The sequence below is a fragment of the Drosophila teissieri genome, chromosome 3R, assembly GCF_016746235.2.
Source record: "Drosophila teissieri strain GT53w chromosome 3R, Prin_Dtei_1.1, whole genome shotgun sequence".
NCBI classification, from domain to species: domain Eukaryota; kingdom Metazoa; phylum Arthropoda; class Insecta; order Diptera; family Drosophilidae; genus Drosophila; species Drosophila teissieri.
The window spans coordinates 11,620,279-11,646,948 of record NC_053032.1 but is presented as its reverse complement, the minus strand read 5'-3'; the positions used below and the strand labels follow the sequence as shown (position 1 = coordinate 11,646,948).

At 45.7% G+C, this 26,670-nt stretch overlaps 2 protein-coding genes across 4 annotated transcripts in view; one reads left to right on the top strand and one right to left on the bottom strand.

Annotated features, from left to right (window-relative positions):
- Nucleotides 1-21,292, bottom strand: part of LOC122622007 (trithorax group protein osa) — a 29,219-nt gene extending 7,927 nt beyond the window's left edge. For 2 of the 3 annotated variants that reach the window (XM_043800096.1, XM_043800095.1), the window contains exons 1-9: nucleotides 20,896-21,292; nucleotides 18,791-19,876; nucleotides 10,996-11,289; nucleotides 10,713-10,931; nucleotides 2,511-2,667; nucleotides 2,057-2,446; nucleotides 1,179-1,919; nucleotides 931-1,112; nucleotides 606-866 (exon numbers count right to left, since the gene is read on the bottom strand). In XM_043800096.1, coding sequence (XP_043656031.1) covers nucleotides 606-866; nucleotides 931-1,112; nucleotides 1,179-1,919; nucleotides 2,057-2,446; nucleotides 2,511-2,667; nucleotides 10,713-10,931; nucleotides 10,996-11,289; nucleotides 18,791-19,708 — 3,162 coding nt within the window. In that variant the 5' untranslated portion in view covers nucleotides 19,709-19,876; nucleotides 20,896-21,292. The remainder of the gene's footprint in view (nucleotides 1-605; nucleotides 867-930; nucleotides 1,113-1,178; nucleotides 1,920-2,056; nucleotides 2,447-2,510; nucleotides 2,668-10,712; nucleotides 10,932-10,995; nucleotides 11,290-18,790; nucleotides 19,877-20,895) is intronic. The other variant, XM_043800097.1, reaches the window with a different exon arrangement.
- Nucleotides 21,293-22,406: 1,114 nt separating this feature from the next.
- Nucleotides 22,407-25,953, top strand: LOC122619969 (chorion peroxidase). Its single transcript, XM_043797209.1, has 8 exons — nucleotides 22,407-22,668; nucleotides 23,012-23,799; nucleotides 23,927-24,353; nucleotides 24,511-24,838; nucleotides 24,899-25,073; nucleotides 25,136-25,294; nucleotides 25,347-25,666; nucleotides 25,727-25,953. Exons 1-8 carry the CDS (start codon nucleotides 22,503-22,505, stop codon nucleotides 25,791-25,793), a joined length of 2,430 nt encoding a protein of 809 aa, XP_043653144.1. The 5' UTR covers nucleotides 22,407-22,502; the 3' UTR covers nucleotides 25,794-25,953.
- Nucleotides 25,954-26,670: the final 717 nt, after the last annotated feature.

Genomic DNA, 26,670 nt, shown 5'->3' with positions numbered 1-26,670 from the left:
AGTGACTCATAGGTGGATGCTTTTGATGACTAAGGATTTCAGGCTTGGGATACTAACAAACGTTATCAAAACATAAAAACGAAAAAACTGATTGTAAATAGTTTAATTTTAATTGATATTGGAAAAATAATGGTCAGAACCTTTTTGAAGTTTAAAAATCAAATCTAAGAGAGGACATGCCTTTTAAATATAAAAGTATTTGAGATCGAAATTGTTAAGGTAAGACCAAGTTCAGCTTAGACTCGGCTTTGATCATGCAATCTAGGGGAAAAAACCAAGACTGTTCAAGTGCTTTGGCATTTCCCAAGGGAAGCTAGCCCACGGCAAGCTAAGCTATACTCAGGATGCAGCTAGAATTTGGACACATGGATCGGAGGCTGATGCTGGGTCAAAAGGTACATAATTAGCTGGGTGACTTGACTTTAGTTTGCTTTTTACTGTAGCCGAATCACAATATTGATTTTGTTCTATATATGTGGATATTTCTTTGATTTGGATTTGGTTTTGGTTCGTGTTAACTACGTTGGTGGTGTTTTGGTTTGGTTGATTTGGTTTTGCTAGTAGTAAATCTAAAAAGAAGTTAGTAAAAGGAGTTACTACGGCACCTTGCATACCTCGACGAATCCGCCACGTTCTTTTACATAAATATATAACCTATATAAATCGAGTGGCTGTTTTGAGATGGTGGGGCAGGCGGTGATCGGAGTGCGCCGCTCTTCCATGAAAGCACGCAGCTTGTCCAGCCAACCCCGCCGGTCCGGGTTGTCGTCCATTTCGTACAGTTTGCACAACGAGTCCGACTTCTTGGTCGTGGTAATAGTGCTGCGGAACGGCTCCTGCGGCACCGGAACGTGGTTGAACACCTGCTGTATAACCAAAAGTATGGACCATCACTAATGTGCTTTGGATTTAAGGGCAATCTGTACTTACAGGGCTACCAGCCGGGCGTGGCCAGTTGGGTGGCGAACTCATGTCGTACTCTTCACCGGGGCCACCACCTGGGTGCATCACGACTGGATGGGGCGACGTGCTCGGCGGGGCTAAGTGACTTTGGCTATAGGGATCATTTTTCCGCGACTTTGGTGTGGTGCATTGTGGATCTTCGCCGGATGCTGCAAGAAAATATCAAAAACGTTAGTCGGGACTCTTTTAAAGACGTGTATTCCAGCCCAACTCACCTGCTGATGCATTCGAAAGCGTGCTCTGCTGACTGACTTCGTCCATGGGCGTTCCATCCGGACCGGTGGTGACCACCGCTGTGACCGCATGCATTCCCGCAGCACCGGTAGGACCCGAGGAGCTTATTCCGTTGTCCTGCGATATATGCTCCGGTCCACCGCTTTCCGGTCCGCCACTGGCGCCCTGTCCCTGACCCTGGGGCTGGCCGCCCTGGAGCATTTGCGATTGCGGCGGCGTGCTAGTAGGTGGACCCATGTTGGTGGGTCCGTGCGGGGGTCCCATGTGGTGGGGTGGCCCCATTGGCATACCAGGATGCATTCCGGTCGGCCCGTTGCCGTAGCCTTGAGGCCCCTGAGGCGGAGTAGGACTTCCACCATAGCCGCCCTTGTGCTGTAAATGCTGCTTTAGATAGTTAAGTGGACGAGGCGATCCACTGCCCTGCGGTGGTGGTGGCCCGCCCACAACTGGAGGCGGGGGTGTGCCCTTCCCCTGCACGTGATTGCCTACCATCGCACCACCGGGAGCTCCACCGGGCCCGGTTTGCTGCGGCGAGGGCGGTACCCACTGGTACGGTGGATATTGGCCGGTGTGGTTGGGCATTCCTCGGCCCGGATACCCACCAGCTTGGGCACCAGAGGGCATGCTGTTGGCACCACCAACTCCTGCTTGGCTTGTGGGTGGCGGAGGTGGTCCGGTGGCGTAGGCGCCAGGCGGATACTGCGGGCGTGGCGCATAATTCCCTGAAAACAAGCCAAAGAATAGTTGTGTTAGAGAAAGCTGAATCTTTTCTGGGTCAACATATCATGTCAATGTGGAACTAAACTTAAAATCCAGGGAAAATGGATAAGCTCGCTATTTAAAATAACAGCGATCTTACCTGGTGGATATTGCTGTGGCTGCTGCGGTGGATATCCTTGAGCCCCGGGACTCTGGCCCGGTCCGCCCATCTTGTAGCCGCCGTGCATGTGCGGTGGCATCGGGTAACCTCCACCAGCCGCTCCCTGCGGGGGTGGTGGGGGCGTAGCCATGTTGTTCATGCCCTGGTTGGGCGGCGGAGCCGGTGGTGGCGTTTGCTGCGGCGAATTGCTCGCCGACGAGGCCGAATTCGATGCTTGTTGCTGCTGAGATTGCTGTTGGGGCGGACCTCCTGGCATTCCCGGATGCGGTGGCATCGACGGCGGACCTCCAGCACCAACCGGAGGCTGTTGCATGGGGCCCCCGCTGCTGGATTGGTTGCTCGCCGGTCGCGAGATTGGATGGTTTTGAGCTGCAATAGAAACGGGTAATTAGGCCTCATTCGGATCGAGATCGAATCAATGCTGAATACTCACCGACAGCCGGGGACATGGAACGCGAACCGGAGGAGCCTGTGGGCGAGGGTGTGGGTCGCATCACCTGTTGGGGATTGGGGGTGCCTGGCGGACCGGAGCCCATACCACTGTGCGCCCCGCCGCTAGAGCTGTCGTTGCTGTTCTGTCCAATTAGCTCCTAGAAAGGTAAAAGACAACCGGAACCAGTTCCGCTATTAGAGTGTATTCAATCAGGTGCAATGGCATCAAATGCCGGCCGGCAGGTGGCATTTTTTGTAGTATTTATTCATTTAAACGAAAGTGATAGCAACTATGAATTAGCCAAGCGGCAACCGCAATTAAGCAACTGCCAACGCACACAGATATGGAACACGAGCATATGACTGAGTTTCGGCTTGGGTTGGCAGTCGCAGGCCAGCGTAAACATATTCATGGCAATCAGATGTTTTGGGTGGGTGTTTCGACCCATTCCGATGCCAAATGTTGATGCCAAACGATCCCGGGGGTTGGGGGACATCTCCTCCCCGCCCGTCCCGCGACCTTTCCTGACATTGCCTCAGGAATTCGCGACTCCTTCACCGCTCCCACACCCACTCACCCGTGCTCACAATTATTATAACCCGGTCAGGGGGGAGGAATCCGAATTCATAAACGCCAAGCTGCTCGAACAATAACAACTCTTAAAACAGTCTGCAGGCACCAGAAACTCGGTGCGATGCGACACGACTTTAACTTTTTGCCGCCTATAACTTATAAGAAAATCAAGCAAAAGCTCCACACTAACAGCCCCACTCGCACACTCGCATACTAGCACACATGGCAGCTACAACAACAGGCAGCAGCAGACGTGCACATAAAGCTTAAGTCGACAGCAATTCGAAACACTCACACACGGGGCCATGGCAAAACCCCAGCGGAGAGAGCTCATTCGGAGCAGGGGCGCCCTCAAAAAGGGGAGTTAAGATACCACGAAGAGCAAGAAGTTTTGATATCTCTCTATCCACATACTAAATATAAACTATACATATTCAATATTATGATATCTTTTTTATCTGTTTATAAGAAAAATATTAGCTTATTCTGTACATCTAAGCCCATAATATAAAAGCCCCTTTACGTAAATTAGTTTCCAAGGTATTCGAATTTCCATCCATAAGGCTCTCCCCTAAAATATAATCAGACTAAGCCCCTGACAATCCACAGCGGCAGTAGAAAGAAAAATACAACGAACGAACGAACGAACGAGCGAACGTTGTTCGTTTTGGTATCTGAGAAATTAAGTGAAGTGAAATGAAATGTACGACGACGAACTGACGGCACAAGGCGGCGGCATGGGATGGGATGGGATGGTATGGTATGGTATAGTATGGGATGGCGATGTCGATGACGATGGGGTGCGGAGACGTAGCTGAGCGGGGCATAAAAGCTATGTGGAACGAACCGAGCAACCGAGCAACCAACCAGCCAACGAGCCAACGAGCAAGCGGGCGAGCGACAACGGCAAAGGCAAAGGCAAAGGCGACGGACGGCTGCAACTTGAAGCGTTCCAAGGGGCGATTGAGAGGTTGGGATGGCGGGGGTTCTGGCGACGGATGGAGGCTACGACTACCCGGGGATCGGGCAAGTGGCTGTGGTAGTTATGGCGCGCTCGAAGCGAACGAAAGGCAACGGCAACGGCAACGATGACAAAGACGTAGATAAGGAACAGAAACATGCACACACAGATACACACCCATACCGAGGCACGTACACTCTAAATGTTGGAATATAATAAAATGAAATAAGCAACGACGGCAACGGCGGCACTGCCAGGCAAGACCAGGCCATTCGTACGAATTCGAATTCGCATTTTAGCGAGGGGTTTTCTCGAGGGGGGTAGACCACGGGTACGGGTACGGGTACGCTACACCACTTGAGTTGCGAGACGACGACGAGAATAGCAAGCAAGCAAGCAGCAAGTAAGCAAGCTGGCAAAAGCAAAGCTATAGGCCAGGCCGGATAGAGGGCTTTGTCCAAGGGGGCGTAGTGGGGTTAGATTTTAGGGGGACCGACGGACGGGCACAAACAACAAGCGGCCCACGTTTGTAGTCTGAATCCGTGTCTGTGTGAGCCTGTGGTCGCGTAGAAAAATTACTTGGAAAGAAAAACAAGCGCGTTGCGGATACAACAACAATGAAATCATTTATAACGAAAATAAAGCGAGGCAAACACAAATAAAAAATAGATAAAAATATGGGGGAACACACACCTCCCACACCTCTGGCCCCTTGGCCATCAATCGCAATTCAGCAGCCAAATAAAGTTCAGCCAAGATTTGCGCGCCAAAAGTGTGGAGAGTTCGATTTTTGGGCACGATTTCAGAGAAGGGGAATCGCCCTTGGACCCCACTTGAAAACCGAAAGAGCAAAAAGAAGAGACCCCATCATCTTTCATCTTTCGTTCTCAAGATGCGATGATGATGTAGCAGCATTGGCCACAAGTTCGACTTTTGGCCCTCGAAAGCGCACTTCACCGCATTTTATGCCGTGTCATCTGTGGACGTTCATTTAAATAAAGAATATGCATGCCTACATGTTGGCTGGCTGCATGGGTAGGTATGTTTATGTCTGGCTGTCAGCTGCTGCCGATGGAACCGCTGGTACCGGCGGTACTGGTGCCTCTGGTGGCTCTGGTGGGACCTTTGTGGCTTATCACCTTAAAACCTTTTGCAGCGAATGTGGCAAGCGAGCGTTGCAAAAGAAGGAACCGAAAAAAAAAACTAAAAACAAGGACTGGCATACATGTGCTTGTTCTGCGGCCAGCGAAGAGATAAAAAATAAGAGAATTAAATGCACAAAGGAGCGGCACACACGAAACCGGCGGAAAGGAAAGGGGCAGCCGGGAATTTATAAACACAGCCAGTCGGAGAGAAAAAGTAATAAACTCGGGCATATCATAAAAATGAAAACAAGAGGGAAGGGCCGACGCATGCACAACGTATTTTGAAATACCCTAGCTGGAAGGTTTTGCCAAGCCAATTAGTAAGTTTCAAGTTAGGAGGATGATTCGTTGGCAAGATTATACTCTATCTTCCTGGATTCAAATGATGCGTTAAAACATGTAATTTTAACCAACTAAACCCTTAGCTAAGAATACCACTCAAGTAGCACAAATTATAATGCCCCACTGCAAAGGGTAAAAACCTCAAAAACTGAAGCAGTGAGAATGCGAAACAAACAACAAATAGTTCACCACATCCCGCATAGTCTCAGTCTCAGCTCAGTCCCAGTCCACGTCTCCATTCCCGCAATCTCCACCCCCTCAAGTGCAATGGTTTTCATTTTGCACAGCTTCTACGCCGGATCGGAGGGGTTTAACCTCAGAGCCAGGGAACGAGATACTATATATAAAGAACACAGCACAGCACAGCACAGCACAGCTGAGCGACAGCCAGCCAGCCAGTCGGACTGTCGCTCATTAGACATCCTCAACCCCATCCTCATCCTCCCAGTGTGGGAGAGGGTCTCCGTTTCCATCTGCGTCTGGTTGTGGGTCTGAATCTGGATCTGTTTCTGATTCTGAATCCGATTCTGGGTCCGAGCCCGTTCGGATCCATGCTCATGCAATTTGTGTGTGCGCTAGCTGGAAATTTTATGAGCGAATCGAAAGTTTGTGCAATTGTGTTGAGTGTGCATGGCGCACACTGCACAAGGGAACCCAGACAGTCCCGCAAAACGCAGATGAACATACAGTCCAACTTGCCTGTGTTGATCTACAAATCAAATCAAACTGAATGATTACAGATTCCTGGAATTAAGCTTAAGATTTCAATACTAGTAGTATAGAAAAGTATAAAGTTCCTTTCAATTTTACTCATTATGCGTATTAAAACCAAAAAATACATTTATCAGCAATTCTATTTTTAGCCAGAATGTTATGGAAATCACACATGTACAGAGTTATAGAAATAAAGTCTGAAGTCCTCGGGGAATTGTTGGGGTTTTTCGTTTATGATAAATGGTTCGAGTTATAGAAGCTCGACTGTATATAGAGAACAGATACTCGCACATTCGTATACCAGCAGCAGAAGTCGCTTTGGATCTGCTCGGTTCGCTTGGGTTTGGTTTGGTTCGCTTCGTTTTGTTTCGTACCGTTTCGTTTGCTCGTTGGCTGCTCTTGCCAGCGGAGCAGCAGTCAGTCGGTGGCCCAATCCTTGCCCCGCATCTCCCCCTGACCACTTACAATATGGCAAACTAACAGACTGTCAGACTGACTGGCAATCTGACGCAGCAACAGAGCAGCAGACCAACAGCCACTGGCAGCAGTAAAAGCGAAAAAACGAACAACAGCCAACGACGCTGGCAGTCAACCACTTTGAGAGCTCAGACAAATGTCCCATGAATCGCACACTGGGCTCCAAACGAAAACACACGGCCCAGAGTCGCAGTCAGCGCCGCCAGAGCTGCCAGAACCGGCAACAGCCAGAGCCAGAGCCACAGGCAGAGCCAGAGCCAGAGCCAGAGCCAGGGCAATAGCTATAGCAAAAGCCAGAGCCACGGACCAGACCAGAGCGATCCAATCCGACCGACCCTACCCGACTCGAATCGAACCGACTCGACTCGTTCGCAACGTTTCGTTTCGTTCGTGGTGTGTATCCAAACGAGTGAACTGAAAAACAAGCGCACAATCACACGACTCTCTGTATATATATAAATTTTGTATGCGTTCAAAACGAGGCAGTACACTGAAACATAAGTTAGGAGGCCTTTGGATAAATTGTTAAGAAGAACAATAACCTTTTCATATTTGAATATCTTTAAATTATTGTTTCTGGACCAGTCATTTATGAAAGATTGCATCCCAATCCCAGAGAAGTCATAATACAAAGTATTTTTTGTGTATTCTTTTCAACGAATTTTTTTCTGTGCATCAGCGCCAACTGAAATGAACGTTCTTTTTATTTAGACTTTATTTTTGCTTTTTTACTGGCTGCGCCGCCTGTTAAAATGAAAAACGATGATGATGCCGCCGCCGCTGCTGCCAACAATAACAACAACGACAACGACGCAGCAGAGTCGCAGGCACAGCAATGAGTGGAGCACTAAAATCCCAGTAACAACGGACGGAGGAAAACCGGCAAAATTGTTCATTGGCAGTTGGAAGGCACTATAATGAAGGGGACGATGGGGGACCCGGTTGCGGAAAGGCCGGGCCATGTGGCTCTGGGGCTTTTGGGTTCGCAATCGCAATCGCAATAGCAATGGCATTCGCATGCCGGTGGTTCGAGTTCGGGCCCAAAGCCCCAACCGTGTGCACTGCACCACAGACAATTTCGGCTGGCATTAAATGAATGCAGCAGTTGTGTGCTGGCTGGCCCGCAAATTTCAGATGCTGATAGGCATACAGATAGTCATGCCAATTGCCCACGGAGCAGAGAGAATATGACGCAGAACCGTCGACTTGAAATAAGTTTCTAAACTAGGACACGTCGATGGGGCTGGCTGGCTAGGCTGGCTATGTGCTCTTGAAAATCAATGGAAATGCCACCAGACACTGGGAGCTTAAATAACACGCTATATGGAAAAGGTGTCTCAACTGCCGCAGAAGCAGAAAACGGAAGCAGCGGCCAAAAGCCATCAGTAGTTAAATATTATTGCTGGCAATTGGCTTTTGTTCGGCAACACACGGCGAATTTAAAGCGGCTTACAAAATGCAATTCGAAATCGACCAGCTTAAATAACAGTGGACGGGAAGGGACTTCCCCCGACTTTGGAACTTTGGAGCGGCTTAAAACGAGCGTTGGCTGCGGCTGATTACAGTTTTCGTTCGGTTTTGGCTCGTTTTCAGCTGGTTTCAGTGTTGAATTGGCCAGAAACGCGGATTTAACCTTGCAACAGCCAATTAAAACGCAAAGGAACAGAGATTGGTTTGATTTTGTAAAGTGATTTGAGTGCACTGGGTTGAGAAAACTATTTTACAATTGCTATTCGTTCGCTTTTCATTTTGGGTGCCAACTTTTGGGCGGAACTTTTGGTTATGAAAGTGATTTTGTAAATTGAAGCATTCATTGGTTTGGATATACATATGCAAATGGAATGCATTTGAGTATGACGCAGAAATATTTCCTAACCAAATATTAAGATACAGAAATTTGGGTCTCAGGGTGGAAGGATGATAGGATAGTTATTGTCGTGAAATGAAGAAGTTTATGACCACCTCAATAATCGCTAATGATATGGATCGATGACGGCTGAAGAGGACCTAAGTTGATGAGAGTACACATAAAATGTAAACAACCCGCTAAACAACAACAGCAACAAGAACAACGTCGACGACGCGAAGGAGATGGAGGTAAAGCAAGAACAAGAACAACAATGACCTTGGCATTGACCCAAATATATGGTAACAGACGCTTTGTGTGTGATCTTGAGTGTAGACATGCGAGTGTGTTGGTTGCATATACATGCCACATACCAAATATAAAGGGAATGAGGGGGAAAAAACCAAAATACGAAATAAAGAAATGGTATGAGGCACAGGAGGATTGTCGACCGTGCAGAGCAAAGTGCGGGGGTATGGGGCTTGGGGGTGGAGCAGGGACAGGGCAATCCCAGGAGGAGGTGGCGGAGGGGAAGCAGGGGCAGCCACGACGGCCGCGGACATGCTGAATGAATAAATGGGGTTCAAAGCAAACGCACACATCCGCAGGCACATCACATCCACAGCTGCGGCCACTATAATAATACTATGAATACTATGGAAAATGATTCGCAAAATAAGTCTTTGCATATCGAAGATATAGATAAATAAAACGAAAAATGTATATGGACGCTAGTCAGCCAACAATTTTTGAGAGTCCCAGGGAAAAGCATCGTGTCGATATCCCTTTTAAACTTTTTCAATTAAATGAATCCAAAAATGCTGATAACACGTGCACATGCGATTTAAACAAACAAAAAAAGACGGGAGGGTGGGGTAACCAGACTGCCAGCGTTGCGAAAAATAAACCAAAAGACAAAGGGGAAATCGCCGCCGCCATAAGAAATAGTAATCAAAACAAAATAAAAATCATTAAAATTCATAAAAACAAATCAAGTCAGTCGTCGACGACAACAAGAAGAAAACACAACGATAAGGTTAAAAGCAATTTTAAAGTTAAGGTGGAGGGAGGCGGCACATGGATGGGATACGATAGCGGTTCAAGTTCAAGGGGACAGAGGGAGGTGTTTAGGTAAAAGCATATACATATATATATATATATGCGTATAAACAGAGAAAATAACATCATAAGCCCACAGAAATATTAAGATCTGAAGAGCGTAGGGTGGAGGGCAGGAAAAGCAGCCGGAGCAGAGTAATCTCAGCCCAAAAATGAGTACTAGTGCCCTCGTGTGGGGGTATGAGTGTCGGCATGAGTACGAACTACGAGTGCCATGGCCAGGCATAAACATTTGACCTGAACAACTTTTGTAGACTGGCTGCCTGCCTCTTGTTGGGCTAGGTGGTGCACGAGGGGTTGGGGAGACGGCGGGATGGAGGCATTGGGGTACGTTTTCTGGGTGGGGGAATGGGAATCGCAGGTAAAGAGTGCGACGCCAATGTAGACGTATGTGTGACGTCACGAGTCAAGTTCACGTGCTGTTCACGCAGCACAGTTTATTGACCCACTTTCGATGTGTATTATCTAGAAAAGCTGCCAACACGAGTAGTGTAGTGAATGGGGGACTACTGGGTGGTCCCACGGCCAAACATCCAATGAATGTGCAAATAGGAAATGTGCTTGCCCATATAAAGCTGTTATGGTATCATAACATACTACGGCTGAATGCATTACCGCATTCGATTGCAGCTTACTCATTGTGGTTTCCTCATTAGTGGATTACTTTCCTCACAACTTTTACAGAAAAGATAATAAACCATATGATTATCAATGGTAATACCTATTGTGTTTGCTAAGATGTCTTTCTTTGGTAACTAAAGAGCAACTCAGTCAAGAGCTGAATAGCTCCGGATTCCGTTCCGTTCAAACCTCGAATATGTTATACAAGTAGGAACCCAAATTACGGGATATTTTCTGTTTTGGCAGTGCTTTTTATATACACGGTACGTTAGACACCTCATTTTTTATATCTGAATGTTTGCTAGGAGTTGGAGAAATCATAATGCTTCAACTTTCTAGATAATCTTTCTACCAACAATCTGTCTCTAGGAAGTAAAACAATCAAATCACATTCAATCGCTTACCTGGTGCGGCGAGGGCGACGCCTGCGATGGTTGTGGCGATGGACTGGGCGCATGGCCCGGACTGCTGCTGGGAGGTGGACCGCCGGCGCTGACGTGTGGCGGTGGTGGCGGCTGCTGCTGCAGTGGCGGCACGTGGTGCGGTGAGGCGGGCGGCAAGGGATGTCCGGAACCGGGGCTGGGCGAGGACCCACCTGGCCAAGGTCGATTCGGTTCGGGATACTGCGCATGAAAATGGTTGATTGATTAATTCTGAAAGCGACGCCGAAATCTTAGTGGTCCTCACCTGGTGCGTCGAGTAGGCAGTTCGATGGTTGGATCCACCCGCCGGCAGACCCGGCGGAGTTGGATAGCGTTGCGGGTACGGCGAATATTGAGATGTTGGCGGTGTGTTCTGCTGCGGCGGCTGCTGTCCGGCACCTGGAGGTGGTCCGCCCGGCACAGGACCGCCGGGCTGCTGACCCGCCTGCTGTTGCTGCTGCTGCTGTTGTTGCTGTTGCTGCTGCGGCGAACTAGGATAGGAACCTGAATTTTGACCGTGAGCTGGCGGATAGGGTGACTGACCCCTGGAAGTGTTTGTCTGTGGATGGAAAATCATTTGGATCAATAAAAGCCAAAACCAGACTAATAAATATCTAATGAATGTCGAAGTTTAACCCACTACCTCTAAGTGGTCATATATGTAGAAATATACTAAGAATAAAGCTGTTGAATCGTTGAATTCATTGAAAATTCAATTAGCACTCCACACCTACAACACTTCAGTTCTTAGTCTCTTAACAGGAAATGTTAATGGCGAGTTTTCTATCGAGCTACGGATATGTCACGTGGGTCCTTAGAGGGTTAAATTGGAGAAGCGATAGAGACGGCACATGGGTTTTTAATTACAGACATCTCGCTCTGTCTCTCCTCGACTCTATTTATATCCTCCCACACTCTGTTTTCCCCGGCAATTCATCAATTATTTGCGTTTGGCTTCGTCGATGCTTCGTCTGTGTGCGAGAGCTGCACATTCCATTTTATTGTATATATCATTTTAATCGATATTCCACAACCGATTCCCGTAAATTCGCGCCCAAATACACACCCTCTTGGTCATGTGTGTCGGGCAGCTCTACAGTGGATGTCCTCGGATTAGGACTCTCTGCATTGGAAGTTTCCAGCAATTAATATTCGATTGTGCAGCTGCAAGGGAAAACTAGACAGTAATTGGAATTGACCCCGACTGCACAAGTGCCCCTAATTATTTGGCGCCCACTGTAGCGTGTGTGTACACTGCACATCCATCGCATGCGGGGGTTGGGGTGCAAGGGAGCGACATCGACGCACCCTCGGGTGTGCTGTCACTTGACAGTCACAAATGCGCAGATTAAAAGGAGACAGTTCAGAAAATATGCTGCCAAAGGATCCTAAATGTTGGCAATAAAAAGTTAAAATACACCAATATAACGGCAGAGCACCTACACATTTGTTTTTACAATGCAGGGCGGAATGGTAGTTACGCAGGATAACTAAAGAAAGCTCTTTTCAGTACTCACATTAATATCATAAACTGAAGAAATTTATAGAAACCAAAATTATAAAAATAAAACATCATTCATTTTTAGATAAAGTACAGCAAATTAGTTAAGTGTTTCGGGGCAAAATTAGCAATTCAGATTCTAGAGATATTCAATAAATTTTAGTAACCGTCTTATTATCTTGGCAACATTCCACAGTGCTAGAAAGCCGACCTGCGTTGTCCATGTCCTTCCCAATCAGTTCAAATTACGGAGCACCGTCCTGAAGGAGGACGCATAACTTCTAGCTGGGACGGGGGCAGTCGATTGCCTGCCACTCGTGGCTCTTGCTTCTCCTCCTGGCTCCCTCTGCCACTCCGTGACCCGTCACAGCGCCAGAAGAAGAAATCCACTTGAGTGGAATATAAAGTGAACCTTACGGACGCACATACATTAGGTTGTGCATGTGCAAAGGCGAACAGACCAGGCCAGGCCAGGCCAACGACAAAGTTGCAACAAAGCCATGGAAAAGGAGCTCCGAGACGGAGAGGACACCTCGCTGCGGAACCTGGCCTGTGCGGCAGACAACTGGAGCAGGACGAGCAAAAACCAGGCATGCCATGTGCCATGTGGCGTTGTATGTGCCAAAGTCTGTCTGTGTGTGTGGGAAAGAGCTTTGGATGCCATTAATGAAAGGATTTTCAACTTGACGTGGTGCGACAAGGCGGACCAAGTCGCAGCACAGCACAGCACAGCGACCGTCTGACATGGCAAGTGGAGAGACGCTTGCCAAGCTCGCACAGACTTACGGTTCGCCCTCGCAAACAGAAAACCCCACAGCGGCGTACACACAAATGTAGCCGGGCAACAACATCGCTCCGAATGCCACAGCCCGGAGTAAAATGTGGCAATAAATCTAATGGAAACTCACAGCAATGAGGGAACGAACGAGGGAACCAAGCAAGACAGGAAAGTGCTGGCGTCTTAGCTACTTTTGTACCAAAACTGGCTAGATTCTTAGGTAACTTTTACACACATTGCTTGAATTTATGGTATCATTTGACGGGAAATTAAAAATGATATGCATGTTAGGGTGCAAGTGTCTTGCTGTAGAATTACACCTGCTCCCTGGCTTAAAACATTTAAAATATATTTACAAATTACAATTTAATTGAGAATAGCCCTTGAGTACGAACTATGTATCTATAACGCAAAACACCCTATCATCATTATACTTTTGCAATTAGATTAGTTTAAAGAGATTGGAGAAATGGTTTTTAAATAACGTGAATGTTCTTAATAATTTTGGTTGGGTTACAGGCACTCAGAACAAGATATCTAAAGAAAAATGTATACTTTTATTACCTTAAATCTTTTCTAAACAAATATATATCATAAATCAAATATGATTACTTTAGAGACATCGCACTACATTGTGTATAAACCCTTCTTCAGGCATTGGCTATAATTCCCTCTGCAAATAAGTCAACACTGCTCTCAACATTGTTGGCCCGACCAAAGGTAAGCAATGCTAAGGAAAGGCAAAGCAAGGCAAGGAAGCCAGAGTTATATAGCCAGAATCAGAAACAGAAACAGGCACATAGCCTCTCAGCCAGAGCCAGAACTAAGGGCCAAAGTCAGATCCCGTCGTTCGGGCAACGAGAACATCAACAGCAACTCCAACAACAATCGACAACGGCTACGACGTCGACGAGGATGGTTGGTCGTTCCTCGTTCGGTTGGGTCGGTCCACTGCAGGGTGACAGGAAACATGAATGGATGGTTTTCGTGCTCCGCTGTGTGCGTGTGTATCTGTGTGTGCGGAGCGAGCGAACAAGGCAACGAGAAATAAAGTTAAAAAGGAAAAAAGGGAAAACTCATCATGGATGAAAATCAAAAGCAGAAACGGCAACGGCGGGTAGAAGCTGAAGTGGAATTTGAATTAATGCAGCAAGGGTCGTACGGTGGCACAAACACACAGAGATACACACAGCCACACACAAACACGAACACACACTCATACAATGACTGTAACGAACGAATGACGGTTGGAACGAACGTCGCTCGGAATTAAGTTCGGGGAAATCGGGATAGCATCGGGGGGATGGGACGAGAACAACTGAAATTCTGAATTCAGGGCTCTGAGTTCTCGTTCGGATGGTGGTAGGTTTTCCAGCTAAAAGCCGGCTACATGTATTAAAATATCGCGGGAACAAAAACAAAGCGCAGCAGCCAAGGGAGTGGTCCTGTTTGCCTCTGTCCGTCCTCCTCGCTCCGCTCCTCGTCTCCGTGATCCTGGGTTTATAATTTCATAACCAACAGACACACAGATACATACACACCCACGGGCGGAGGGCGATTGCATATAAATTGTGCGAAGGGAAAAACGTGGTAAATGCGATTTCGTGGCAGAAAAGGTAAAGCCGGCAATGGCAGTTGCAAGGGTTGTATGTATTTGTGAGGGGGTGGCAAGGGGATGGCAAGTAAGAACCAAGGGGATTGGGGTGGCCGGAGGAAGGACGTCCCTGCAGGCTACGCCCGCTGTTGCTGCCGGCAAATGGAAGGAATTATGTGCACAGCTCTCGAACAGGCGTAATTTTTAATACAATGTCGCACTCTCCACGCGCCCATTCACAGTGGCAGCAGTTGCAGAAAGATAAACAGGGCAACTGAAATAAACCTATGCAATCCCCCCGACAACTGTCGCAAAATATTACTCAAAAATGTTGAGCGATTACCTCTCAGCCCCTGTGTGTTTAATTAAATTTTGTGGTCCTCTGGCTATTATAATGATGGTTTTTTGGGATGTTTGCAACTTTTAATTTGTTTCAACAGTTCCTTTTTATTGATAGTATTTATGTTAAGTGATTAACTGTCGTAACGTTGATTTAAAATCTAACCCGCACAAGTATCTTAAGTTTGAATGAACAAACCTCTGATAGAGGTTTACCTAGTCTTAAATTATTAGATTTGGAATTTGTACATTTTCAGTCATTAGAAAAATGTACATTGTATTTAGAAGATTTTTCATCAGGTTGCATCTTACAAAAGGGAAATGGGGTGGCCAAAAAAGAGAGCTAAGGAAAAGGCAAAGAAAGGAATGAGGAAGAGAAGGATACACAACAAGAAGGGACAATAACCGTTAAGGCAAAGGCAACGGTTTCGTGTGCTCCACTTTTTGTAGGTCAAACTTTAAAGGCACTTCTCCAATACCAGCAGGCCAACCCATACATGCGAAGAAACGGCATAAACAAGCCGGCACACAGACATCAACTCTCTCGAAATAAAAAAAAATAAACACAAAGCGCCGAAGGAGGAGGAGGTAGAGTCGGAAGAAGGCCAAACAGGAACAACAAAGACACAAACGAAGAGCGGTTAATGCAATGCCTTTTGCCTTTCCCCAAAAATAACGAACATGAAGGGGAAATACCACCAAAAAAAAAAAAGGCGGAAAAGAGGCCTTTAAGCTCTTTAATATATGCCCAAAAGTGTTGTTGCTCGCCTTGCACCTGTTGACCTCAAAGGAGAATCAAACGGAACGTCAAGGATATATGGGGAGCATAACGGGATGCATCTAGCACACTTGCACTTGAAGAAAGAGAGGGGTAGAGTGAGTGAGCCCAGGCATGTCATCATAGTCGAGCCCTCCTCCCCCTTCCCCTTCTTCTTCTACACCTCCTCCTCTCTTTTGACTGTGCGCGGTTTCACTTGATTTTCATTTTTATTTTGTTTTGGTTTCTGCTTCCTCCACAGCTTGCCGGCTAACCCCTCCTCCTTCTCCGCCCCCTTCGTCTGATTCTCCTACCCCAAAACAGAGAGAGGGAGGGAGAATCAGCTGTGACAACAACAAGTTTCTCTGTTATTGCCTTTGATTACGGTGCCTACTTTGCCATTGTTGTTGTTGCTGCTGCTGCTGCTGCTGCCGCTGCCGTTTCGGTTGTACCTATGCTTGGTACGTAAGTATGTATATGTAAGCGAGTATATGTATGTATTTATTGCATGCACGCGTAAGTCACACTCTGCCGGCAATTTGATTTCTTTGTTTATGCACACAAGCCCGCCGAGCGAGGCAAACAATCAAACAAACACATGACATTGGATAGCAGCGCTTCTAGACTCTTTTTTCACTCTTTTTTTTTATTTCGCACTACCTACACATGCAAACACACCAACACTGAGCCACAAACAAAAGCTCTCGAAGGTCGCATCACATCGCATCGCACATGTCTAACCCTAGCGGATCGCTTTGATTTGTGTGCTCACACATAGATTTGTTTATATTTCTCTGCCTAATCGTCGACATCAAAGTTCGTTGACTCGCATTCGAGACATCGCATCTACATCCGCACCACATCAAACCAAACCATTCATGAAGTACAAAAACAATCGATCCTACTGCAGTGACATCAAATATGCCAAAAGCAGACCGATGACTACATAGACACGGAATCGGGCCACAAATATGAGTAGGTTGGGTTGTGGGTAAGCCCCCTAACTACCACACTACCCCACTAATGAAACAATTAACCGGTTTCCGTTTAATTCAAAACGTGAAATCACATCACGTGCTTCTCCATTGGGGCCAATAAACCAGGCGAAAAAAAACCAAACCAAAAACCAACTTCAACTTATCGCTTGACACAACTGATAACAAGTTCTTGATATCAGGGATTACAATGAATGAGACTCTCTTTGACAATTCTTTCAGTTTTTTAACCCAAAACCAGAAACGAAGTATGAAAAGTACAAGTAAAAAAAAACTAGAGGAACTACTAGTTATAAACATTACCAACCGGTTAAATGAGAGTAGATTAATTTTTATCTAATAAAACTATTAATCTGCAGAGTGATGTTTCCTTTAGTTCAATGGTTCAGGATTATAATTTTTACACGAGCGAAATAAATGTATTATTTAAGTTCCGTAAAGCAGTTATTCAATATGATATACTCAATGTTTTTAACGAAAACATGTGTACATTCGCTTTTGATACTATGTAGTTATATCAACTGATATTTATCAGACTCATTACTATGTTTACTATTCCTTCTATTTTTTGCAGTTTTGGATAGTGGTTCCCACTTATTCTGTCTCTAAACATTTAACACTAACAATGCAGTGATAAGCTATTAAATTATTCCAATCAGACACGAGGCCAACAGCCCGTTGGCAATGTTGACATGAAGGGAAGAGGAAACCCTAAAAACCCTAAAGAATGTGAATGAATGCCTCAACATTTTTGTGTACGAAACTCTTTTTTGTTATTCCGCTGCTTCTTCTTCGCTGTCTTCTTATTTTACCGTTGCGGTGCGGCCTTTTGTTATTATTGTTTTGCGGCGGCAAGTGCCGGTTCTTTGCTGTCCGTCTCCCTCACTCTCACCCGGCTTCACCCAGCAAGAACAACTAAAGCAACAACACCCGGCACTTAAACAGCGAATTTTCAAGGGGATGGGGCTATCTGCAGGAAAAGGAGGAGCACGGAACCAAGTGGGAGGGGCGGGCGAAAAAGGCGCGGAATCTGAGTACAATGTTTTTACGTTATGTGTGTCAGTGTGTCTGCCGCTTCTGCCCCTTTTTATATTCTTTCCTTCGAGTGGGACTTGGCAAATCTTCAGTGAACTGAATGAAGTGCGACCAAGACGAAACCCTAAAAAGTAACAGTAAATATTGCAGCCTCCCTCCCACGCACACACAGTCACACTCCCGAACGAATACATGTGCACAAAACGTGACGAGCCCCTCTCCGTGGAATGAGTGGGCAGTGGGTGGGTGGAGTAGGAGGTTGGGGAAGGGAGATAGCTAGCACAAAGCCACCAGCGACAACCGCAACAACAACAACATCATGAAACACATGCCGTGGAGGCCTGCACATGGAAATACTCCAGTAAGTAAGTGTATGTGTGTGTGTGGGTTTGGGGTCGATGGAATAAAATCAGTGTCAATGTCAAGACAGCTCTAAAATAAAAAGATTCATAAGGAAACCCCTGGCGATAAGATTCCCGGTATTCAGTCTTTAAAAGGTTGTCTTTGGTTTCTGGTAAACATATTGCAACAACTAGATCACAGCATTCAATATTATTATTTTAGCGAAATGGTTCTTGTGTTAAAGAAACTTCATTTTTTGAGTCCTTCACATAATGTTTCTATCCTGAAAGGCATTGAAGCTCCTTTAGAGCCTCTGAGACTTTAGCGTACTTCTTATTTTTCAGAAGCTGTTAACTAAAAACATTTACGACCACAAGTCCCTCTATAAACACTGCATTATAGGTTAATTCCTTTTTTTGGGATTGAAATACCGAACTAATTCAAAAAAATCTCATTTATATACAAAGTAATAATTTGAAACAAAGTTTTTTTTTTTAACATGTTTGGTTAGGAGATAGCATCAACTGCTTTTTTCCTGATGACTTTAAAAAGTATCTTCCAGTATGTAATGTATTTTCTAAGTTTACATTATTTTTAAGATTTCCAATGATATTATTGCCTTTATATATACCTTGCAATTTACGACTTTTCTATCCCATGAAACCAATTATTCCATATCCTTGTTATCCCCATGTATCCCCTTTTTGACTTTCACTTACCGGTGGTGGTGTCCTGTACTGCTGCGACGGTCCTAGTTGCGGACTGTAGGGCCTTGGTGGCGGTGCCCAGCCGCCCTGTTGCCCTCCGTACGGCGATGGCTGGTGCTGTGGTGGCGGCGGTCCGTGTCCTGGTGGTGGGGGTCCACCGGCCTGCTGTTGCTGGGCCGCCGCAGCCGCTGCCGCCGAAGCGGCCGCTTGCTGGGGATCGTAGGTGTTGGCGTAGCGGTGCTGCGGCGGGGGCGGCGGATTCGAGGACTGAAGCAGAGAGTTCAACGTTGGCGTGGGTCCCTGCGGCGGCTGGCCGGGTATGTAGCGCTGCTGCGGCGGACGATTGGGTGAGCCACCCGGCCCCGGTTGCTGCGGCGGTTGCTGTTGAGGATGTGGCTGTTGCTGCTGTTGCTGTGGAGGCTTTCCGCCTGGCAGCGGCTGGCCATAGCGGTAGGGATCCATGTTGGGATCGGCGTGGTAGCGACCGTACGCCGGATGAGGATGGGGCGGCGGCAAGTGAGCGTACTCCTCCTTGACACCGGGCGCATGCTCAGGTGCTCCTCCGGGCGGTGGTGGTGCAGGTCCGCCGTGGTGCTGCTGTTGTTGCTGCATATGGGGTGGTGGCGGATGCTGCTGTTGCTGCTGGTGCAGATGATGATAGTGCATGACTGCAGCTGGATCCGGTCCTGGTGGTCCTCCGGGACCAGATCCTGGGGGCGGTGGTGCGCCATATGGATGTGGGGCAACATTTTGTTGTTGCTGTTGGATGCTGGGATCACTTCCGTTGTTGCTGTTGTTGTTGGGCGTAGGCGGGCCCGAGGTGGGCGGTGTAGCGCCACCAGGAGCTGCCGATGGGGGCGTGGCAGCAGGGGCAGGAGCGCCACCTTGCTGCTGCTGCTGTGTTTGCGGCGACTTTATTTTTTCATTCATGGCTGCTCATCGGCTTCTGGCTGCGCTGCTCCCGATCTCCCAGATTTTCCGGATCGGATTTTCCCAGATGTGTGGCGGCTACTGATGGAGCACCGGTAACCACCAACAACAACAACGCTGACGCTGATGATGACGACGACTGCAGCGGCGAGTTTGAGGTTATGTTAGCTGCAAGTTATCGAAAACGGGGAATTAGCATTTGGCAAAGGGGGTCTGGCTTATTAAAGGGGGCAGTCCTATATCACTGGGCCTAAATCGAGCGGGTTAAACATAAATAATTTGTACTCGTTCGTGGGCTGTTGTGTATTGAAAAGTCCGCTACTAACACACGCACACACATGCTCACTCGAACAGGCAGCACCAATACCACAACAATTTATTTTCCGCCGCGTACGGTGGGCAAATCGTAGTGCGTTGACAACCCTGCCGCAACCGCTCTCGCAGTTTGAGCGCAGCCACTCTCGTTGGCGCTCTCGCTCTCTCTTTTCACATTTGGCGGCTATACACGCACACGCCGTATCCCTTTCCGTCTCACTTGCACTTGCTCGCCAGTCAGGCTAAAGGCATACGGCGCTCTCGCTCGCTCGCTCACTCTCTCTATCTCTCTCGCTTTATTAGTTTCTGTGTGAAACGAATGAAACGGGCAGCACAGTAATGATTTTTTCGTAATTATTTTCTATGCCGATTTTTCGCGTTTACACAGCACTGGAATGGAATGGCCAAGGGGGCATCATCTCACAATTGTTTAACTTATTTTTTTGTGGGTGGGAGAGAGGGGGACCAGCGCTTAAGATTTATAAATAATTGCCGCGCCTGTTTGGCCGCGTTTGTTGCGCGTTCACTTTTGGCCGCTGCCGTTGTCTTGAGAGGCTCTCTTTTTTTCGGTTGCTTGCGTTTTCCTGCGGTTTTTCGCCAAGTGTTTATGAAGATGATGATGATGATGCAAGGATTCGACATCCAATCATTTGCATATGTATACACACACGCACTCACTCGCACACACACTCACACAGCCCCCAAAGTGCATCGTCGAGAGGAGAGAAACTGAATTTTTCACTCGCCCTCGGGCGAAAGTCCGGCGGCAGATTTGTTGTTGGGCCAAGAAGACTCAATATATATTTTGCGGGGCGCTTTGGTTTTTTGGGACTTTTCTTAACCAGAAATCTACATACACGCACACCACTTACACATAGAAGAATATTCACGCATTGACGACCGTCCACAGACTGGCTATATATACTAAAAACGAACTCGCGTGAGAAGACAGGGACAGGGCAGCAAACTCGGTATACGAACGGAACGAAATGAAACGATTCAAGTAGTAGTGTATGCAAGTCTTGTCTGTCTGCGCCTGGCGTTCTTTTTCTCTTCTTTTTTTCGATGGTTTTTCGCCAGGCTGGGGCGCTGCCAAAACGCTGCTGCGGCGGCCACTATCACACGCGGCTGATCGCCAGTTGGGCCCTGCACAGGCTGCACATACTTTTCACTATTAATGCGCTGTATTTCACTTATTTTTCGAACAAATTCGCAGCATGACGAAGAAGCGAGCCTGTACAAGATTAGAGCGGGTAGCACGCACGATAGTATCGATACGTAGAGTAATTGGCACTGCGATACACTCGTTTCGATAGCTCCCGATAGCTCTTGCGCGAAATTTAATCGCCTTAGCTATATTCTATAATATTTTTCTTTATTAACTATCCTCATTGCATTGGACATCATTTTTCTGAGCATTGACCAAAGGCGCCGGTTCAGTCTTAAATTTTTTAGGAATCAATGGCTTCAAAATCAGCGATAGTTGAGTGCCACGCAAAAATGAGTTTGTATCGATTTTTTGTTCCCTGAGACGCCATCTTTTTTGCGGCACTTTTAACGGAAACGAAACTTTAAATGCTATATTTGTCAATTTTGCAAATAAAAGCAAGTGAAGAATTAAAATATATAAACTAGAAGGTTTTTTTTGGTGCCAGCTCTTCCGGCTTATAAATACATCAATGAAAAGTTGTTAAAGAAGATTAAAACTTCTGTGTTGTTCAATGGCGACGACAATAGTTTATTAAGATTAAAAATTATAATGTTCTCAAAATAAAATACAATTTTCAAAGTTGATACCATAGTTTTTTCCACCACTAGATTTCAGATTGATAGTTTTTTTTGCCAAGTTATCGATACCAAAACATTTGCAAATTTAAATTAAATATTACATTTACACATCAGCGTAATTAATCCAGAAATAGTTACCCTTGTTACTTATACATGCACGCTGATTTCTACTTTTAAGTTTTTAAAATACTTTAATTAATAGGTCAAGTATGTCAACCAAAAAAGGAAATCCCAGAATCTCATTCAAAGTATCCAGACTGTGTAGTTAAAAGAAGTTAGATCTAGGTAAGTTTTATTTGCAGTCCACAAGATACATCGATGGAAATTTCGAAAAGCCGCCTATTCTGATCAAATAGTAAAAGCCAAATTCTATAATTTGAGTAATATAATGTTTTTATTCTTCTGTTTGTTCGCTCTGCTTCTTTTCCACAATGATACAAATAATAAAGAAAATAATATATTTTAAACATATTTTTAGTGCACTTGCGCAGAAGTTGCGCTTAACAGTAAAATGTTAGTAACATCTACAGCACAATGTACTGGTAATTACAGTACACTGCTTGCTTTGATATCGAGTATTCCTGGTATCGAGTTGAAAATGGCGGCATTTTAAGTTCAATTTAACACGATTAGGTTGAGCTTGCCAGTTTTATTTTTATTATAAGGCAACAAATGTTTCATTAAAGGCATAATGAGTCGCATTTTATTTATTTCGTTGCTGCTACTTGTAACACAACTCGGCGAGTTGCAGGCGGCAGCATTTTCTATCCGCCAAAATCGTTTTGATGAAGTTCCTGATTTACAGACTCCTGCTCCAGAGTCCACTTCCACTGAATCTTCTAAGAAACCCGAAAAAGGTGAATATTATTTACATATGTAAATATGTATGTACGTTTAGTAATATAATTTGACTATCTCGGCAATTTTAAAAATGGCGTTAAGGGTAAAACGGTACTTGTCCGCTCTCAGTGAATAAAAGTTACGGTTAATTGATCTACACTGAAAAAAAAACTGCTTAAAACCAGTTCATATTTATTGAGTTAAATAATAAATAAAATATATATTTAAATATAATATAAAATAAACATTTTTGTTTTTATAAAGTATTTAAAATTTTTTTTAGAACAATTTTGATATGTATATTAACCGAACAAATTGCTTTTACATCGTCTATCGTACACATTTTATTTTTCTGTGTAGCGAGCAGTGGCCTGCTGAAAAAATGTCTTCCCTGCAGCGATGGTATAAAATGCGTGCCCCAAATCCAGTGTCCCGCCCACGTTCGCATGGAAATCCATGAAAAGCCTCAGATTTGCGATCTGCCTGCGGGAAAATTCGGTTATTGCTGCGAAACTGGACAGAATCACACAGCTCCCAAGCCGGAGATCTCTTCCAAGGAGCGCCGATCCGGATTTCCCACCATTCTGTCACCCGCAGTTTTGGACGAAGCTCGTCGCAATTTCGAGCATTTGATGCATGGAATTGCGCAGATTCCGGTACGCCGTGGCTTTCCCGACTTTGCCCATGGCCTGGTTTTCCATTCGACGGCCAAGGATGACCTTCACAATTTCGCCATTTCGAACAGTGCCATCGAACAAGTGATGACCACCCAATTGTTTGGCAAGAAGGAGCAAGTGCCCGTAGAAGATTTCATTACCAACAATGTACCCATCAAGTTCACGGAGACTCCGTTGGCACACCATTGCCAGCCGCCTCCAGTGTGCGGCAATATTCGTTCTGTTTATCGCAGCATGGATGGCACATGCAATAATCCGGAACCACAGAGATCGCTGTGGGGTGCTGCTGGTCAACCGATGGAGCGCATGCTGCCACCCGCCTATGAAGATGGTATCTGGACACCGCGTGCTCACTCTTCTGACGGTACTCCGCTCTTGGGCGCTCGTAAAATCTCACGAACTCTGCTCTCGGACGTTGATCGTCCTCATCCTATGTACAATCTCATGGTGATGCAGTTCGGACAGGTCCTGGTAAGTAATCAAGTACACAAGTCCCTTCAGTAGACGAAGCTTACTATAGAAATCAGACGGATCTATACATTTTATACGGAAAACACAATAAACCAGTGAACTAAGAAATTTAACATTAATTTTTCAGGCACATGATATTTCACAAACTTCTTCAATCCGTCTCGAGGATGGCAGCCTGGTTCAATGCTGCTCTCCCGAGGGAAAAGTAGCTCTCACTCCTCAGCAAAGCCACTTTGCCTGCATGCCGATCCACGTGGAGCCGGATGATGAGTTCTTTGCAGCATTTGGAGTGCGTTGTTTGAACTTTGTTAGATTGTCCCTGGTGCCTAGTCCCGACTGCCAACTCAGTTACGGCAAGCAGCTGACCAAGGTGACACACTTTGTGGATGCCTCGCCGGTCTATGGGTCGAGTGATGAAGCATCTCGTAGTTTGAGAGCATTCCGAGGGGGTCGTCTGCGAATGATGAATGATTTTGGGCGTGATCTGCTGCCCTTGACAAATGACAAGAACGCATGTCCCAGTGAGGAAGCCGGAAAGTCCTGTTTTCATTCGGGTAAATCACAGTAAAACAATGCATTTATAAATAGTCAAATTAGGAAATTAGTAACCAATAATTTCATTAATCACTTTCTAATCACATAGCTTAGTTTTAATACAATTTAGACTCTTTTATCTCCATTATTGCTGATGCTACATACTTCCACATTTAGGAGATGGCCGAACTAATCAGATCATATCCTTGATCACCCTTCAAATACTGCTGGCCCGGGAGCACAATCGTGTAGCAGGCGCACTACACGAACTAAATCCTTCAGCAAGTGATGAAACGCTCTTCCAGGAAGCACGACGCATCGTCATTGCCGAGATGCAGCATGTCACCTACAACGAGTTCTTGCCCATTATAATTGGACCACAGCAGATGAAGCGCTTCCGTTTGGTGCCTCTTCACCAGGGCTATGCACATGACTACAACATTAACGTGAATCCAGCTATCACAAACGAATTCTCGGGTGCTGCCTATCGCATGGGCCACTCCAGGTAACACATTTTTGATTATTGCACACAAAAATTCGGTTTTAATAATATTTTTGCTCCTAGTGTCGATGGCAAGTTCCACATCCGCCAGGAGCATGGTCGCATCGATGAAGTGGTCAATATTCCTGATGTGATGTTCAATCCGTCGCGGATGCGCAAGCGCGAGTTTTACGACGACATGCTGCGCACTTTATACAGCCAACCCATGCAGCAGGTGGACAGCTCAATCAGCCAGGGAGTAGGGATTAACCTTCATTAACTAAATTCACGTGGTTTGCTAATCGCTTCTACCTTGAGCAGCTCAGTCGCTTTCTGTTCCGCGGGGACAATCCGTTTGGCCTGGATCTAGCCGCCATTAACATTCAGCGAGGCCGCGACCAGGGTCTGCGTAGCTACAACGATTACTTGGAATTGATGGGAGCACCCAAACTGCATAGCTTCGAGCAGTTTCCCATTGAAGTGAGTAATTAAACAATAGCTCGACAGAAGTCAACTTATTTTTATATTATAGATTGCCCAGAAGTTGTCGCGCGTTTACCGCACTCCCGACGACATTGACCTGTGGGTGGGTGGCCTGCTGGAGAAGGCAGTCGAGGGTGGTGTAGTGGGAGTGACCTTTGCTGAGATCATAGCCGATCAGTTTGCACGCTTCAAGCAGGGCGATCGCTACTACTATGAGTACGACAATGGGATTAATCCTGGTGCATTCAATCCTCTGCAGCTGCAGGAAATTCGCAAGGTAACGTTGGCCCGCCTGTTGTGCGACAACTCCGACCGCCTGACGCTTCAAGCAGTGCCATTGGCCGCATTCGTACGTGCTGATCATCCGGGGTAAGTGCAGTGTGAAATGAGCTGTGCGATTCCCTTAGTGACTTGCTTATTTCTTTATAGCAACCAAATGATTGGCTGTGATGATTCCAATCTGCCTTCTGTTAACTTGGAGGCATGGCGTGCTTGAGCCACTTTTTAATCCACTTTTAATTTATTTATCGATTTTTTAAACTGTATTTATATATGCGAATGTCTCGCCGAATTGTATATCCCCGTTTTATGTAACTGCGGCTTAACACAGAAACCAAAATAAAACTGCAATCGATTAAGCTCATTTTCATTGCTAATTAAGCGCAAATTTCTTTGTTCCAAAGAATGTTTCAGCTCTCTCCCCGCAGCCCTTAAGGCTTTTTGTCCTTTTGTTGTGTTATATTGTAGATTGGGTGACAAATATAAATACCAGAAAATCTTCTGGGTTTTCTCATTTATTTTCGGCATCTCACTAATTTGTTAGTTCAATAGACTAATTTGTTTTGCGCCTCTGTTACTGTTATGATGTATGTATGTGAATATTTGTAAAGCAAATACACGTATCAACGAGTTATAAGCTAGTGACGGTCGCATTCTAACATACAACAAAACAGTATTAACTTTTGTGGCGAAACATGATTTTGTGAGAAAATACAATTTAATTTATTAGTTTAGTTCGGATTTTTAGATTTCATATAAGTGTACCTCAATCTCGAACAGAATTTATCCCCAAATAAAAATAAAATGCACATGGTTTGACACAAGGATTTTTTACGCTTGAAAAGTAAATAAAGCATTTCAAAAAGGGTTGTTCAGAATTTAAAATAAAGCTTTTTTTGTTGCTTAATAACTGTTAAACGTTTTTTTTTTAATTTTTATGGAAATGTGTTGCATATTAAAATTTGGGGAATTTCAAGGGGTATGCATATTTAAAATGAAAATATAAAAATTCGCCACATTTTCACTTTGACACTTTCACCGCTTTGTCTTCTAAACCATATAATTTTTGAATGCAACGTCTTTGATATTGAGTT